The 18,564-nt window shown below is 47.7% G+C and overlaps 1 protein-coding gene across 1 annotated transcript; it reads right to left on the bottom strand.

Moving 5' to 3' along the window:
- Positions 1–10,790: 10,790 nt before the first annotated feature.
- Positions 10,791–11,798, bottom strand: LOC119357508 (peptidyl-prolyl cis-trans isomerase Pin1-like). The gene is made up of 2 exons (XM_037624431.1): positions 11,552–11,798; positions 10,791–10,849 (listed from the first exon to the last, which is right to left on the bottom strand). The coding sequence occupies exons 1-2, from the start codon at positions 11,796–11,798 to the stop codon at positions 10,791–10,793; spliced, it is 306 nt and encodes a 101-aa protein (XP_037480328.1).
- Positions 11,799–18,564: the final 6,766 nt, after the last annotated feature.

Here is an 18,564-nt window from a genome sequence, read left to right as displayed (position 1 = left end):
GCGACCAGCGAGAAGGCCGTTGCTCCGGCGAGCTGTCGCCCCGCCTCGCCACCATTCTGAACTTTTACCTGAAGCTCGACCTCGCCGTCTCATCTCCTTAGCTCTGATGTGATCGATTGACGGGTCACTGTATAAATATAGAGTTGCATCCTTTCCACTTCCGTGTTATAATGGACTTTAGAGAAGATGGAAGTGGGGGAGAAGTTCTGTGGAGAAGGTAGGAGGTCGCGAAGGAGAGGCGGCGCTGCCTGAGGTCGCGGGCCTGGTGAAGAGGAAGCGTGGGACGGGGAACCTCTTGGGGGAAAAAACGTCCCCAACAAAACGGTGCGGTGTGTAATCCTCTTCCTCTATAGAAAAAAAAGGTGGGATGACTCAGATAATAGAAAAAAAACTTGATGATGTGGCAGATTAGCTGATGTGGATGGCTACATGTTGATCACTGATGTGGACATGTTGCATGTTGAGAAAAATAGGTTAGTGAGGATGGGCTATTTAGGTATTATAGATTAGCCCCCCAATCACAGGCACAAATTAGTGTTAATCCCCTAATTAATGAATGGGCCCACTTTGACTTAGGGTAATTAACATATTAACCATTTAATCACATAATTTTCTAACAATAACAATAACGAGAATGATGGGAGAATAGAGTATGATGTTTTTTAACCATGCAAAACAGCTACCTGTGAATTCATTAAGGAAGAAGAAGATACAACATCAAACAAACGCACAAATCATACAAGCAACGCAACCCAAACTAAAAAAAAGTTTAAAACAACCTAAGGATCACTAACCAAGAGTCGGCAATCTGCGACTCGAGAGAAACAGACTACCCAGATTAGGACAAGAGCACACAAGGCATGAGAGCGAGAATAATCCACTATAAGAGCCAACCACAACCAGCTTCAATAGTCTTTCTAGAGATTTCAACAACTGATTATATACGAAACAAAGTGAGTGAATCTACAATTTAGAATATGTCTATACATCCCTATGTGGTAGTCCATTTAAAATCTTTAAAAAGACAAATATTTAGAAACGGAGGGAATACAGCACAACCTAAGAGACGACTACCATGACAACATCAACACGGCATCACAGGGAAGAGGCTGCCACCCACCTTGAGACATGCAAAATATAAATCAACATAGTAAATCTATTACTCCCTCTGATCCATATTAATTAATGCTGGTCTAGTACTAACTTGTACCAACTTTATACATACTGCCATTACATTGAGCGGCTAGAGATCTGGAGGAAGAAGCCACATGAGATTGTTATGGTCGCTACTAGTGACGTAGTATCTCACAGACATAATCATAGCAACACCATTGAACTTGCGGTCTTTCCCACAGTACAAATGTTGGCCATTGTCACATTTTGTCAAATCTACATCATTATATATGGACTTATCATCACCTATTAATTTGATATTGTTGTAGTATATGTGGTTACTCTCTACTCCGTCACGCCTGTCTGCTGGTAGGTACACCATCCTGGAGCAATTGGCACTCAAGAACAAGGCATGATCATCTAATGTTGTCACTTCTGTCCATCCATAGGCGGGACGTGTATTACTAGTCTTGGCGAGCTCAAACACTTTGAAGAAAAAGCCCTTGTTCTCTTGTGACCACCATGCTCTTTTGGCCATCAACAACTTGTTGCCGTGCTTAAGGATGTAGCTGATGTGGAATCCAGTTCCCTCAAACTTGGGTAGTGGGTTCGTGCGCAGTATGTGGGGCGTGCTGACCACCGGATTACCTTCGTTGGTCATGTGAATGTCGTGCATGAATAGATAGTTTCTAAGCAAGCCATAGAGCTTCCCATGGCCGAAAGCAATGTCATCGTAAGAGTAACACCATTGTGATATCCACTGATTATTATGGCTTTGGGATCCAACTCTGCACACAGCGAGCCTGTCCGCGAGGATGGCGGCAAGGACACAGTGATTGGATGTGGGGGCCTCCGAAAAGATTAGCTTCTTGATCCATGGCGTGGTGCTTTGCTTGGCGGAGAGTGGCACCTCGACCCCAGAAAAGATATTGACGATCAGTGGTGACTCACCACCGGCAATGGCGGACGTGACGGCGATCCAGCCCCCATCATGAAACCCGACCAGCCGCTTGCCGATCGCCTCGGGCGGGAGCGAGACGCGTAGGAGCTCGCCATCCGCGGGGCAGAACACCCGCTTCGCCGTGTCGTCGTCGTCGTCCCGTGACGAGAGGATCAGCCACGGGAAGGTCGGCGCCGGCTGTTGCCACGATTTAACGACGCGCCATGAGCGACAGACTGCGGCGAAGCGGACGCGGTGCAGCGGAGAAGCGATCCGGCCGTAGACCTCGCCGAGAATTTCGTCTGGGAGCTTGGACCACACATCACTGGCCGCCCTCATCTTGGCCGCCATCTTCCTCGTTCCCGATTTTGACTACAAGACGGTTGTTATGCGGATGGATTTGTATTGCCGTGGGGATCGGTTTGGCAGGTACACGGGTGGAATTACCATCTTGTATACTCCTATTTCCGTCGGGGGCAAGGCATCTAAACTGTAGGCAATCACGTCCCTACTCCAAGCAACTTAAATACAAGTATATTAAAAAAACTTTATTTTTTGTGGGGAAAAAGAAAAAGAAAAATAGTATATTCGATCGCTACTTAAAACAAACAAATTCAAAAAAGCAAAACGCCGGGTCTGCAACATGCATGCTACATATTTGAGGACAATAAATGTTGAGAGAAACATACTACTCCCTCCTTCCGAAAATCTTGGGAGGATTGACAAGTTTCGGGGTAACTTTGGATCTGCCCTCCACCTCTGCAACAGGCAGTGACAGCAACCAAAACTTTTGCCCACTACCTCCGCTAGCAAGATCTCGTGGACAGTGGTATCCCCAACCCACCAGGGTTCAAATCCTGGTGCTCGCATTATTTCTGGATTTATTTCAGGATTTTCGGCGATGCACATTCAGTGGGAGGAGACGTTCCCGTCGACGACGAGGCGCCTACGGTGACTTCGTAAATCTCAAGATGATATGCCGGCTCAGTCTCTCGGAGGTGCTCATAGGGTAGGGTGTGCGTGTGTGCGTTCATAGGGATGAGTGTATGCGCGTGTATATGAGCGCTTATGTCTGTACTGATGCTAAAAAAAAAGATCTCTCATCCCTGCTGCAGGGGATGGGAACCTCGCCATTTCGATCTTAGCGAGTAGTTAGGGTTGGGCTAGGTTTTTTCAGGGGTGCCGCATCGGTGGCGCCGCGTTAGAGTAAGATGCCATTGCTTCTCCCCCCTCCCCCATCTTGACGGTGCTCTACACGGCGGCACCATGAAGTAGGTGGCTTGGTCCTCTCGCCATTCTTCAGATCTAGTGAGATTAGCCTCTTGATATGTCGATGGCGTATGTGCTATTTACCGAAAAAGGCTTTCGCCCCGCTTTATAGATAAAGCCAAACATCCAACAAGGTTCAACAACACACACACACCCAGAGGTCTAGCACAACAAGTAGTCAAATAGGGTTAATGCTGAGGACACAGCTCAGCAAGCCCTGAGAAAGAAAAAAAGAAAGGCACGCACACGCAGGGTGCGGCAAAGCATCTAGTCAGGCTCCGGGGGTGGCGGGGGGAGCGGGGCGCCAAGCGGAAGGCCATCGAACGAAGGTCGGCGATGAGGTTGTTGATGACGTCCCGATCCTGGAGGCGGCTAAGCGGCCGCCAGAGCTGCAAGTAACCACACATTTTAAAGATCTACACAGTGGCACAATGAAGTAGGTGGCTTGGTCCTCTCGCCATTCTTCAGATCTAGTGAGATTAGCCTCTTGATATGTCGATGGCGTATGTGCTATTCCCGGCGGCATTGGTGGCCAGGGCGAGATGGATGCTCTGGAGCGAGGAGTTTGGTCCGATGGTGGTGGATCTCTCGTTGTCCCCCAACCTCGTCGATGGGATCCAGCGGATCTTGGTCCAAGGTAGCACAGGGATGTCCTCCGGTCGATGTGCCACATCGACGTGTGCCTTGCTGCTTGCAGCGAGCCTGTTCATCGACTTACAAAGCCTCTTTGGCAATGGTGCTTCCCTAGATTTGGCAATGGTGGAGGCTCAATGTCTTTTTTTGCGTGCGCTTTGACGATGCCAGATTTGGGCGAGGACCGCTGGCTTCGGCAGTGCAGGAGAAGCTAGGGATAATTCTATATTTTTCTATCTTTTAGGAGTCTATATGCAAAGTATTTAGTCTTTCAGTTTTCACGTGTGTTTGGCTATGTAACTTTATTTTCTATTAGTGAAATGAATTATGTGGTTGCTCTCGGAAAAATATCTTGGGCGTATTAATTATTAGCACGAAAATTGTACGAGGGAGGCATGCAGAAGAAAGAGGGAGACATGCACGGATTCTTTGGACCTAGTCTTGTTTGACCGATCCAATCTGAAACTAGGATTACGCGATCGTTGGGGAGGTTGTTATTGTGCACCCTACATTAAGGATTGCATGCAAAATAATACGCCTAAGATGTTGGAAAGGAGGGAGTACTACAAATTAGAGGAAATTTTATGCACACACACGCATGTACCGGCAATTAGTGAAGCAAAAGTGCAGGCAACGACAGTGAGCAGTACTCTACCATGATTCGGGATCGTGCTATACCTCGGTAACGCATCTTAGGGTTGATAGCCACCCTTATATGTTGACGTTTAAGCTTCACCTCCATTGTTGGTAACCCTCCAAACATCAGTGTCTAGGTAAACAACTTCATATTGTGTGACTACATTTTCCGGAACAATGACCACAACGGCCATTCCCCTTACGGCCTAGATAGCGTAGTGTGCACTTAATTAGTTGCACATGGGTGTCCCTCTGTTGATGCATAAATGAGCACACTTGTTGCACCGCATAAACAGTGTCTTGCCGGGTTAGTGTGAGATATTGAAAAGCCCCTCCAAGACTGCGATAGTGGGTGTGGTTTTGTAAAGGAGTGCCCTTCATGGAAGGCTCCTTAGAACGTGTATAAATGGGTATGTTTATGGGATTGCAGTTGAGCATGTGCACACGGTCTAGATGTTTGAGCGTGTACTGTTATTAAGAGATAAGCAAGCCACATCAATTACTTACGGCATTAATCTGAAGGAAGTGATCTACATCACCCAAATCATTCATGGAGAAGGAAGATTTGAGTGAATAATTGAATGGAGGGTGATTGTGGTGTCAATTAGTAGTGAGAATTATATTGTCAATGAAAAAAAGGTGGTAGAGGAACCATGATGGAAAATAAAAATCGAGGAATCACTCTTAGAAACAATTACATCGTTGCCCTGAAGGAAGTGATCTACATCACCCAAATCATTCATGGAGACGGAAGATTTGGGTGAGTGAATAATTGAATGGAGAGTGGTCGTGGTGTTAATTAGTAGTGAGAATTATATTGTCAATGAAAAAACAAGATAGGCGATAGAGGACCCATGATGCAAAATAAAAATAGAGGAATCACTCTTAGAAACAATTACATCGTTGCCACATGTCATACGTGGTGAGCAACCTCAAAGCAAAGAAACAACTACATCATTACTTGATCTTATGGTGAATCCTTGTGATTTATGCACTTACCAATTTCTTTTGCTCCTCGTGCAATTAATATTTTTGCTTATCTAGCAGATCCATAATTGACCCCGGCATCGACCGTTGTTGATCACAAAGCTTTCTCCATGATCTGCACGACCGCCCTATCGAGCCTTCGGGGAAATCCAGCCCAACCAAAAGACACCACCATCTCTTCCACTCTGGTCAGATACGTCCCAGTGGTGAGGAAAGCACTCTTCAGTAATGCCTCCAAGGAGGAGAAGGACGCCCATGGGAGCCATCATCACCGACAATGACCTGCATTGAACCCAAACCTTTCACCCAAAGCCTAATTGACGGTGTCCTGGACTAAGAGGTACCAACCTAGTTGGTCCACTGTCCATGCGCTGAGCTTATGGCCCACCGATCTCACAAGGAAGGACTCTAGAAGCCTCGATCTCAAACGTGACCAAGATGGACTCAGTCGAAGACTTATCGTGTACTTCAGGGACTGCTCCACCAATTGGCATGATTATCCCTAGTTGACAACCAACCATGTGTAACCCTAGATACCCCTGATGCCTATATAAGCCGGAGGGTTTAGTCCGTAGAGACAAAATCACAATAACCAGCCTTACGGTTTGGAACACAACATACGATCTCGAGGTAGCTAGGTCAAACATGTATTCGATACTCCATCATCAATATAATCAAGCAGGACGTAGGGTTTTACCTCTTCAAGAGGGCCCAAACTTGGGTAAAATATCGTGCCCTTCGTCTCCTGTTACTATCGTTTCTAGATCCGTAGCTCGGGACTCCCTACCCGAGATCTGCAAGTTTTAGTACCGACATTGGTATTTTCATTGAGTTACATTGTGTGGTCGAAAAGGATCAATGGCTTATCTGCAGATCAACAACGACACTGGCTACGGTGACATATTCGTCCCCGACCAACTCTTTGCGTTTGGCAGCATTGTTCTGCACGCCAATTCAGCCGGTCACCTCGACCGTGTCAAAAACTTCGTCCCAAACCAGATCATCACTTTCGCGAGCTTGGAGTGCACCGCCGACTCGCGCGGTAATCTCGCCCTCTCTGGCTGGATGCCGGATCGGCTTGAGAACTCTTCGGACATCCTGACCTTAACCACAGAGCCAACCCCTGATCCGGGCCTCAGATCAGATCTCGTGTCAGAGCCGACCTCGAGTATGGACTTGATCATCGCCACGTTGGACACAATTTTAAGCACGGATCCGACCACTGCCACCTAAGATCTTGACCTCGAGTCTAGCCCGACATCAGACTCTGCATTAAACTTGGGCCCGACCTCTCAGCCGGTGAACCAGGAGTCAACCCTGGCCAACCAAGAACATGAAGTTGCGTCAAACAACCCATGGAGAATTTTCCATATCAACATGGCCTACAGTCAGGCCATGAATATTGAGGATCTTTTGGAGTTAAATGAGATGCTAGAACGAATCCATATCTAGCGATGTCATCCTTAGTCTATGATCAGATTGGATGTAAAGCTGACGATAGGGAAATTTGTGCCCCTCCCACCATCCACCTAGTCGCTACAATCGAGGACTTAACCAACATACTAAACTACGGCTCTGATGAAGCAACCGACATGTATGAAAATGACGACGACACACCACGAGCGGCTTCACCTATGGCCATACCCCATATTGGCAGCTGGGCCACGACCTGTACATGATCGACACCCTTAAGGACGCCGAGAAGAAGAAAAAAGGCCCCTCGAAGCACTGACCTTCTCAGAGGCGACCCAAGGGTACCGGTAGAGGCAAGGAGAGCCAAGCCAACAACAGGGATGCCATCGACACTAATGCCTCACTACATTAGGCACCTGGGAGGAAGCATAAATGCTTCAAGCTGCGACTGGGCCGCGACTCTTCTTCTATATTCATCAATGGTGAACTATGCCAAACAGAGAAAAACGACAACACTGCCACACCACACTATGACAACAAGCTCAAAGCAATGTTGACACCACTACAACCACTATCCACTGGACCAGCCGACACACGAGGTCCAGCTCAACCCCACACAAGCAAGCACCCCTCCAAACCACTGCTCCATCCGAACCGCCACCATCATTGCATCCCTCATGCAACCACCACCATTCGACACCTCGGAGCTAACCCGCCACCAAAAACAGTCCGCCGTGCCGTCCTTGAGCCCAACCGCACCACCAACGTACACTCGGGTCAAAGCTCACGCGACCATAGAGAGATGACGCACAACCACAACACCAGCACACTGCAACCTCCAACTACCACACCCAACGCGTCATCCAGATCCGGCCGCCAGCCCTGTGGACGCCACCACCGTAACATGCCACGGGATACCCGACGCCTCCATCGTCGGTGCTCGTCGATCCGCCTATCAATCATGGAGTCAGCGTGTTCACACGGTCCCTGCATCTCCCTGGCCTCCCGATAACTAGCTAGGGTGGCTACCGCCATCGTGTCACCTGCAGGTGGAAATGGCGGCCGAGGATAGAGTCAAAAGAGGAGGTAGGTAGACGGCGGGATTTGGTAGCCCAGTAGCCCTGCGGAAGCAGATGCAGAAAGTTGAATGTGTATATATGTGTTTGTGCCCGATCACATTCGAATACAGAATTTTGTTTGACTTCAAGCTAGTTCCATAAATCTTAATTTCATAGGATTACATGAATTTGGTATTGATGGGAATCTTCAGGAATTTTCACCCCTTAGGTTGTGACATTTAAGTCATTTGTTCGTGTTGAGCTTGACTGCATATTAAAATCTTGTGTGTCTTTCTTGAGTAGGCAAATCCGTGGCAATCACATGGGGAAGAATAACATACCTTAATTTGTTCTGGTATATCAAGTGAAAATAGATTCAAAATTAAAACAATGAATTTTGGGAATGAAGGGGGAGAATATATTAAGGTTTAGACATGCAAGCCTACACATGTAAAACATGGAACATCAGCTAAAAGGGTCAACATAAAACCACGTTTCTATTTTTTTTTGGGACAAAGGGTGGATTTTGTTGGCTCAAAATGGAGCATCAAGAGGATACATAACACAATGAACACACACCCAGCCTTTGCACACACACACACACCCAGCCTTTGCACACACACACACACCCAGCCTTTGCGCGCGCGCGCGCACACACACACACATGTGAAAACTCACCGACAACTAGCAAAGTCATAAAAACCACGTTTCTATAGAAAGCAGATAACATTGTAATTTTGATACATGCTGCAACAACATTGAGCAGCTAGAAATCCAGAGGGAGAAGCCACATCAGACCCTTACGGTGACTAGTTAGCATGCACGTGCAACACACGTCTCAACCAAAGCAACACATTATTCATGTGTATTGAATTCTGTAGTGTTGATAATCCCTGCCTCTCTAAAGGTGAAGTTCAATACAAACCCCACATTTATCTTCTAAGGATGTATGCCAAGTTGGAGCAGACAAAAAAGAAAGCATAATCCAAGATGAAATTGCAATTGTATAATAATGATTTCAGAAGTATATCTGATTTATTCTATGAACTTGGAAGGACTTATAATACATATATGCATTGTCCAAGTGAACATGGCAAAGATGCAAACTGTCAACAAGATATACAAAAAAACAAAACGCGTCTTGGAACAACTGGATTTGTTCCCTCTTGGATTCAAGGTACATGTTATCATCAGAATTTGAATTGATGGGCTCGACTACAACGCCACAGTGGGAGTTACAACACGCACCACTTGCGAGCTTGAAGAGTTCTCCGGTAGCCAGGACCATTATGCACCCATTCCGAGTCTCATCTCACATATCACAGTAAACCATGCAGCTAACCGCTATTTACTCACATATCACATAAAAGAAAAATAAGCTAACTGCATATTCATATTCAGTTATAAAGTAACAAAAAGCAAACTAAAAAATACTGAAGAAACTATCAGTTCTAGAAAACAATTTTGCTGCCCTCGAAAAATAGAGATTGTGCTTTCAGCTTTGTTATTAACCGGAAACCGCTGTAATATGACTTCCTATTGTGTCCTAAACTTTCAAAGAGCTTAGAAGCCATATACAGTATGCTATAATACCTGGCATGCAGATCAAGGAGGCATTTCATCAAACAAATAAGGGCATCTGAAATTCATGTTCTGCTATGCACCCAATGCACATTAAGCGCAGAGCACGATACAGACTATAGATGACAATAGAGTAAGTAGATGTCAGGGCCGAGAGCATGCACCTCACTAACTCAGGAATCAAAGATCTTAAAGTATGAACATCTCCACCAACAGTCAAACACGCATAGGGGACATACCATTTCTAGATCTGCACATTGCCCATATTGGGAAGAAAGAGTTTCTAGATCTGCACATATGCAGTCTCCGAATCATTAGAACCCCTTGGTAAAAATATAGACATATTCTGCATGAACTAATGTGAGAACTTTCACACAGAGACAAATAGTAACCTGAACTCTTGCCAAATGAGGGTGCACAAAATACAACACTATATTCCCGTATAAGATTGCTTTCTCAGGAATAAAATACAGTTATTTTTCTAATGGAACAAAATACACTTGCCGGTATGAAATAAAAGGCCATCAAAGCTGCACTATCTGTTTGAAATAGAAATCAGAAGTGAAGATGTTTAAGATCCATTGACAATATAAGAAATTGGATTATCCACACAAAAACGGAAGCTCGAAATAAAAAAGAGCAAATGACAAATAAAGGACATACATATGTGTGAACATTTGATGGTTCCTGTGTAAGAGGGATGCAATGTGATGAACAAGAGTAAGCCCATCAAGCAATAACTGTCAGTTTGTCACCTTAGCAATTCAATAATAGTAACTATCACTACAATTAACAATGAAGAGTATATACTCAGCCTTAGAGAAGTAGCATAGTCCAACCTTCTCAGCTGATTCTTCTTGCAGGACGGTCCAAATTCCTGTAGCTAAAAAATTGCAGGCGGCGTTAGATGGCAGCACTGTATTTGGACTCAAGATGCTACTATGGCCACCCTCGAGGACATGTAAAAAGGATAGATCAAAAAATTACTACCCATTAATACATTCATTTGTCTCAAGTATACACATGTGATTCATTCAACAGTTAATCTGATGCATCCAATAATTAGATAATTGCATGTGGACCCCTTTGTGTGTACATTGTATATATCTTGAGCATCTCTGAGGATTTGGATGGCACTGCCGGTAGTGTAGTTCCGGCGATTAGCACTGCCGAGCCTTCCGGTGGCGGCACCGATTACTCTTCCGGTTCATGCCATATTCTGCAAATCGATTGGTTCTACCATACACACTGCATGCACATATAGTATACACAACAATTTCAGATTTAAACCTGGAAACACACTCTCATACAATTCACTCCCCTATACAGAACAACTTCAGATTTAAGCTTGGGAGGCTGGGACCAAGTACAAACCACAAGGTAATAAATGTTCAACTATACTATTGAGAATAATAATGTAAAAAATATAATTTTATTTTTTTAGGCGTATGTCAGTGAGCTCTACATCCAGAGAAGTATCTCACTGATTGTTTTCACCCTTTTATAGGTCACTGTACATCAAGGCAATAAGCACAAAATGGAGATATTCCTGAGCAATTTTCCATATGCTCCAATCTACTTTGTACTATTCTCAGATTGTTTTGAAGAAAAGAGCTGGGAAGCAACCACATGTCCATCATCTATTGTAGTGGCTCCTCCATTATTTGTGCTGTAGATTCCTGTGTGGATCCTAACCAGATACGATTGTTCTCGACAAAATTGTTTTGGCTGGGTAACAGAAGAAGAAAAGAACGGAGAAGTGCTTGGCTCGGCAGTGGATCTCGAGCTGGTCACGTACTCCTGGCTGGGGAGGACCTCCACGCTGTCGAGCTCTTCCTGGGCTGGAGCTTCCGGTTCGCCACGATCGGAGACCCTATATGAAAGCTTGCAAAGCGCGTAAGTGGGGCAAGTGGAGGCGTACCTAGGTCGCCGCCGCGGCGGGCGGAGGAGCAGCCGGAGTGCTGTGCGGCGAGGTAGGTGAAGGAGGCGCAACCGGCGAGGATCTGGTCGCGGAGCTCGCCAAGGCGCACGGCAACATCGGTGCGCGTGGTGGCGGAGAAGACCCGGCCCTCGGACTCCTTCCAGGACGCCTCGCGCCGCTCCTCCCCGTGCTTGATCCGGATGTAGGACGCTCGCCCCATCTCCTTCCCCGCCGCCGCAAACGCCATCTCTCCATTCCTCCGCCGCTTTGCCGTTCCGGTTGCTTCGGGAGGTTGGTTCCTCGCGCCTGGGGCAGCAGAGGAGAGGAGTGGCGGGTGGCGGCGGTGATGGGAACAGGGAGTTGGAGGTGGAGACGTGATGTTTTTCTTCGCAACTGAGATGTGGTCGCGAGCCGATTAGTGGGCGTGCGTGAAGACCGTAGTTGGTAGCAGACCGGCAGAACATTTTATCTCGTCCGTTCGTTTCGATGGCAGGCGACCGAAGTAATACAGACTGTTAGGGCATATACAATGGTTCTATCTTAAGAGTGCCACGTAGGATAAATGATGAGATGGAGGAGAGAGAAATTATAAGAGAAGGCTTGTCTTATCTTATTTAAGAAAAGACAAGAGATGATCTCTTAGCACAATTTGTCTTACCATATTTTTAGGAACAACTAATTATTGAAGATAAGGCTAAGAGATGATCCATTGTAGACATGTTTTTTAGACATGTTTTTTTGTCATCTCTAATTTACATGCAAAACTTAAGATAAGAGTGTCTTATCAACCATTGTACATGCCCTTAGATACAATTAAGCAGGTTAAATCCAAAGGTGCTGGTTAATTTGTGTACACTAAGTTTGGTGGGTTTAGGGTTTCATATTTGCTCTTTTAATAGTAGTATAGATTAGTAATGTTATAGTTGCTAGTCATGTAATATCCTCTTGACTTGATCCTATCCACTCCATTGATTTTTTTGTCTTTCCTACAATACAAATGTTTGCCGTAGTTACATCTCATCAATTGCACATCATTACAGATGCGATTAGTATCACCTGGTAAATTGAAATGGTGGTAGTAGATGTGGTTTCTCTCTACTCCGCCACGCCTATCTGCTGGCACGTACATCATTTTGGAGCACCTGGTACTAAGGAACAAGGCATGATCGTCCAATGTAGTCACTTCTGCCCAGCTTTAGCCGTAACACGTATTTTTATTTAGCTCAAACAACTTGAAGAAAAGCCTGTTTTGCTGCACTGTCCACTGGGCTCTTTTGGCCGTCAACATCCTGTCGCCATGCTTGAAAATGTAGCTGATGCTGTCGGATCCCACACACTTGGGTAGTTGGTTCATGTCCAATTCGTAGGTGATACTGACCATCAGATCACTTTTCTTGGTCATGCTAATGGTGTATATTTGTAGACTGCGGCGGAGTAGGCCACAGAGCTTCCCATCGTAGAAAGCGATGTCGTAGTAATGGTTACGGTTTCTCGACCTCCACCAATTATGGTTGCGACATCCAACTTTGCACACCGCGAGCCCTCCCGTGATGGCGGCAAGATGCAACGATTTGACATGGGGCGCTCCGAACACACTAACTTGTCGATGTATGGCGTGGCGCGTTGCTTGGCGGAGAGTGGCGCCTCGACGCCAGAAAAGAGATTGACAATCGTTAGCCAGTCACTAGCACCACCACCGCGAGAGGATGCGGCGGCGATCCAGCCTCCATCATGAAACCCGACCAGCCTGTTGCCTCGGGCGGGAGCTGAAGGCGTAAGGATACACCGTCCATGGGGCAGAATACGCGCATCTCGCCGCCATGATATAGCGAGAAGATGAGCCACGGCAAAGTCGGCGCCGGCCGTTGCCATGACTTGACGATGCGCCATGAGCGGCAGACTGCGGTGAAGCAGACGCGGTCAAGCGGAGAAGCGATCCGGCCGTAGACCTCGCTGAGAAGATCAGCCGGAAGCTTGGACCACGTATCATCGGCCGGCGCTGCCGCAGCGGACGTGCTCACCTTTTTTTTAGAACGAAGGCTTGCGAAGAGCCCGGCTTTAAATTAACAAAGCCATCAACCGACCAGGAATTACAAACATACACTAAACCACATCGGCCCAAACGATACAAGGAAGCACACTAGGAAACTTACAACTCAACACAGCGCACAAGCACGAAAGGAAAATACAACCGAGCCCATAGCTTGTACTAGCCGAAGACAGCAGCAAAACTGATAACAAAGGTAGCGACTGGCTGAGCAGGATGAAGACCTGCTAGAACAGAGTGTGGGCATGAACTAGGCTGACTCGCAGGATGAAGAAAACCAGGCGTCTTCCTCCTCTCGTGCCGCAGAGGGACCCTTCCCTCTCGCCTTGGATCGAAAGGCATCGAACCAGCGGACCTGAGAAGTGCTCACCCTAGAGCAGAAGCGATGGCAACCTCGGAGCCAGGAGCAACCGCAGAGCACACCACCATGGACAATGAGCACACCACATCCACTATACCGCCGCCACCAAGGACACCAGTAGACTGCCGGAAAGCCATCGGGAGCAGCTGCTGAAGAAGGGCGGCCAGGACATCAAGGAAGACCGCAGAACGTCGAGGAGCAAGACCCGTCGGCCATTGAAGAAGAGCACCGGGAGCCCACCGCCGGGCCGTGTTGCTAATGCTGGGAAGGGGAACCCCATCCCCTACCACCGGATCGAAGGCACCGTACCGCCAGCCTTGAGCCGAACACGCCACACCCAATGGGCACCACCCTTGAGGGGAACGGGGACAATGTCGGCCAAGCAAATCCCGACGAAACCGCCGCCGCCAGACAACCAGAGCCGCCCAAAGCTCAGACCTTTGACACACCTCACCCGAACACGAGCCCTCCCCAGGCGGCACCTCCAAGGAGGAGCACGACACGAAACGCGCCGTTGCCGCCCAATCCTAGCCGGATTTTGGGCTTTCACCCGGGAGGGGGAACGAGGGTGGAGAGGGGAGGACCTCGGCGGCACCTCCAGGGAGGAAGAACGGCGCCAAAGGCGTCGCTGCCGCCGGGCCGGACAAGCCAACCAAACGGTTTCCCGTAGTCCCAAGCCTCACCACCGAGCACACATCATCTCCAGATCCGGCGCACGAGACGCAAGTAGCAGGGGACGGCCAGAGGGAGTCAAGGAGGAGGGAGCCAAACCTCAGATCCGGCGAGAAGGGGAAAACTCCGTGCCGCAGCCAGCCCCCGCCGGCGGCTCACCACCCTCGTGGTCGAGCAATCCGGCCAGAATCACCCGCAGCCGGCGCCAGCCGAGAGGACGCCGCTGCCTCGCCAAACAGGGCCGCCGCCCCAGATCCGAAAACCTCCGCCATGGACGAAGCGTCAGAGGCCTCGCCGCCACCTTCCCCAGCGTCCGCGGGCAATATCCGGGCGAGACCCTCAGGTGGCGGCGAGGGAGAACGGGGAAAAGGGGGTGGCGGCACGGGGGGAACCCTAGTCGCCACCCGAGTCGCCCAGGAGAACGACGCGGGGGCAGGTGGTCACTTGCGGACGTGCTCACCTGGGCCGCCATCTTCCTCTTTCTCGATTTTGCGGATGGTTTTGGATTGCTGAGGCTTGTGCGGATCGATGTAGTAGCTAGGGTTTGGCAGCTAAGGGTTTAGAAATTACCAACGTACTATATACTCCTCCTTTTTCCGTCGGGGCCAAGTAAACCGACAGCAATCAGCCAATCACGTCCTTTTTTTTTTGCATCGAGCAATCACGTCCCTACTTCAAGGAACTCATATTTTAGAAAGAAAAAAAATTGTATTTTATCGGGTTTTTTGGATGAAAATACCAGACCGGTTTTTCATTCAATTATATATGGGAGAAAAAATGGTACATTGCGTATCGCACGATTACAGTTAGCAGTATAGCACAATTAGCTGTATCGCACGATTACAGTTAGCAGAGCATGCAGAGTCGTCCAAGGAATAAACAATCCGATAACTAGGTGTAATTAAGAAGAGTTTACAAACAGAACAGACCATAAATTCGGTTTACAAAGGAACAACATGGTACCCCGCATTGATGAACAATTTCTAAAAAACTTGGCATTTCTGTTGGACTAAGACCCTGATCGGCAACCCTCCACTACGGAGCGGAGCGCCGTTCTAGCCACTCCCCAAATTATAATTCATGCCACTCCACTCCCGAGCGGAGTTGCAGAACAGAGGAAGTCCGAACAGTCCCTAAATCTCCCACGATGTAAGCAAAACGAGAGAAGCTAGTCCCTTAGGGCATACTAACTGATCCCCAATAAACGGTTAGAGGAGTAAAATTCCGGTTTTACTCCTCTAACCAGGACCTAGCCGATCCCTAATCGGCATTAGTGGAGTAAAAATTATACTCAGCCGCCGCTCATCGTACTACTGGAGCTGCGGCCGTCCCACTGGAGCTGCCATCATCAATGAGAGAGCTGCAACCGCAGGGCCAAAGTTATTGCATGCGTGGATCCGGGAAGGAAGACATGAGATGACACGGGTGACCGGCGGTGAGGGGCGGCGACCGGCGGCCATGGCGGACATGGCTCCCCTGCGTGCCTGGTGGCTGACGGGGGGAGGATGATGACCTGATTTTTCACGGGATCTAAGGTGCAGGGAAAGAAGACAACCTACTGTCACGGGATCAGATGGTTGGAATTAGGGGAATAGGACGGCTGCAGGCCGACTGGCCCATGTTTGGGCTAGCGTGCCGGCACCTAGCACCCGCCTAATGTTATTAGGTATAGAAGATTTAAAAATATATTAGTATCAGTATTGAGAAACGCTTGAAATCCATCGGCGGATCCTTTCGTTTTTGTCAATTGTTTTTTTCTACGCGAGGCGTGTGCAAGTGGAGCCCAACCCTACTGCTATCCTTATCCCAACTGAGTCATCTTCTTCTCTCATACTTCGTCTTCCCAATCCCCTTTGTACTAAATCAACGCCCCCTGGGGAGAGCTCGCCCATGCCATGTGCACGCTTATGCTCACGACCGGCTCGCGCCAGCAGCCGCCGTTCACTGGTGAGGCAGGCCTCCGTCGTCGCCCTTTCCCTTCCTCTTTTTCTTCTCCTCCCACACCTCTCCTTCCCTTCCCTCCCAGACCGAGCTCCTGCTCGAGGTCATGACTATCGGTGGCCCTTCTTTTCCACCGTCATGGTCGCTGCTTGTTGGCCGCTATGGAGAGTTTCCGCAACAAGGCCTCTGTTGAAAACAAAAATGTAACAAGACCTCTATAGAAAGAAAAAAATTACAACAAGACCTCTGTTGCATGAAAAACAATTGTAACAAGACCTTTGTTGCAAAAAAAAAAAATTGTAACAAGATGTTTGTTACAAACAAAAAAAATCTGCAACTTAACCTATGTTGCAAAAATGTCTGAAACATGACCTGTGTTGCAGAAATATTCGCAACGTGACCTACGTCTCGGTCACTCAAACTGTCAGATCCTACGTCTCACGAGGCGGCGGGTCTTTTAAAAAAGATCCGCCGGTCGATGCGTAGCGTGGCCCATCAGTATTAGTAATTAGTTTTATTATTATTATATTATTAGTAGTAGTAGGTATAGACAGGCTGGCCTACACATGTAAAACATCTAAATCAGCTAAAAGTGTCAAGATAAAAACCCATTTCTACTGAAAGTAGACAACATCATAATTTTGATACATATTGCGATGACATTGAGCACCTAGAAATCCGGAGGGAGAAGCCACATCATATCCTTATGGTGACTAATAGTCCTGTAATATCCTATTGACTTGATCATGTCGTCTCCATTGATTTTCATTTGTATCCTACAATAAAAATATTCGCCATTGCCATACCTTGTCAATTGTACATCTTTACAGGTGGACATACTATCGCCCGTTAAGTTGATATGATTGTAGTAGACGTGGTTCCTCTCTACTCCGCCACGCCTCCCTGCTGATACGTACACCATCTTCGAGCCTTTGGTACTCAAGAACAAGGCATGGTTGTCCAATGTAGTCACTTCTACCCAGCTATAATCGTAACCCGTATTTTTAATTAGCTCAAACACCTTGAAGAAAAGCATGTTCTTTACTATCCACTGGGCTCTTTTGGCCATCAACATCTTGTCGCCATTCTTGAAAATGTAGCTGATGTGGTCGGATCCCACACACTTGGGTAGTTGGTTCATGTCCAATACGTAGGTGATGCTGACCACCAGATCACTTTTTTTGGTCATGTTAATGGCGTACATGTGTAGACTGCAGCGGAGTAGGCCGCAGAGCTTCCCATTGTAGAAAGCGATGTCGTCGTAATCACTGCCCTTTCTCGATCTCCACCAATTATGGTTCTGACATCCAACTTTGCACACCGCGAACCCATCCGGGATCATGGCGGCAAGCATGCAACGATTCAACGTGGGGCGATCCGAACAGACTAACTTTAGGATGATTGGTGCATTGCGTTGCTTAGCCGAGAGTGGCGCCTCGACGCCGGACAAGAGATTGACGATCCCTAGCGAGTCACCATTGACGAAGCTATGTATCTAGGGTAGGGTCATGGATCTGTCCAAGATATCCTCCCAAGGACATCTCTAAAAGAACCAGAAGGAGTCAAGGAGAAATCATCATCCACTCGACCATGAAGCTATGTTTCACTCGACAGTCTTGAAGACACTCGACTATGCAAACAACCACTCGACGATACAAGAAACCACTCGGAGTGTAGAAGGCCTAACGTCACTCAGGATGACAACGGTCGATCATTCACTCTGTAACCTTAAATATCATTTATATCTCTTTATTACTAGCGTTACCAGTAACGCCCTGCCTTAATGTACATTGAACCCTTTGTAACGTGGGTTGGCTGGGGTCCTGGCGCACTCTATATAAGCCACCCCCCTCCTCCGGGACAAGGGTTCGCACCCCCTGTAACTCACACGCATATATCCAGTCGACCGCCTCCGGGCTCCGAGACATAGGGCTGTTACTTCCTCCGAGAAGGGCCTGAACTCGTAAAACGTGCGTGTACAACTCCTCCACA

This window comes from Triticum dicoccoides, chromosome 2A, assembly GCF_002162155.2.
Source record: "Triticum dicoccoides isolate Atlit2015 ecotype Zavitan chromosome 2A, WEW_v2.0, whole genome shotgun sequence".
NCBI lineage: Eukaryota > Viridiplantae > Streptophyta > Magnoliopsida > Poales > Poaceae > Triticum > Triticum dicoccoides.
Note: the sequence above shows the minus strand (reverse complement) of the source record. Positions and strands in the feature narration are given on the sequence as shown.

What these genes read in the sequence shown, in the direction of transcription:
- LOC119357508 (XM_037624431.1), bottom strand. Translation starts at nt 11,798, where the DNA reads ATGGCGTTTGCGGCGGCGGGGAAGGAGATGGGGCGAGCGTCCTACATC. An exon ending in CCGCCGCGGCGGCGACCTAG is followed by an intron (nt 10,850 to 11,551) that starts GTACGCCTCCAC and finishes ATCGATTTGCAG; the next exon opens with AATATGGCATGAACCGGAAG.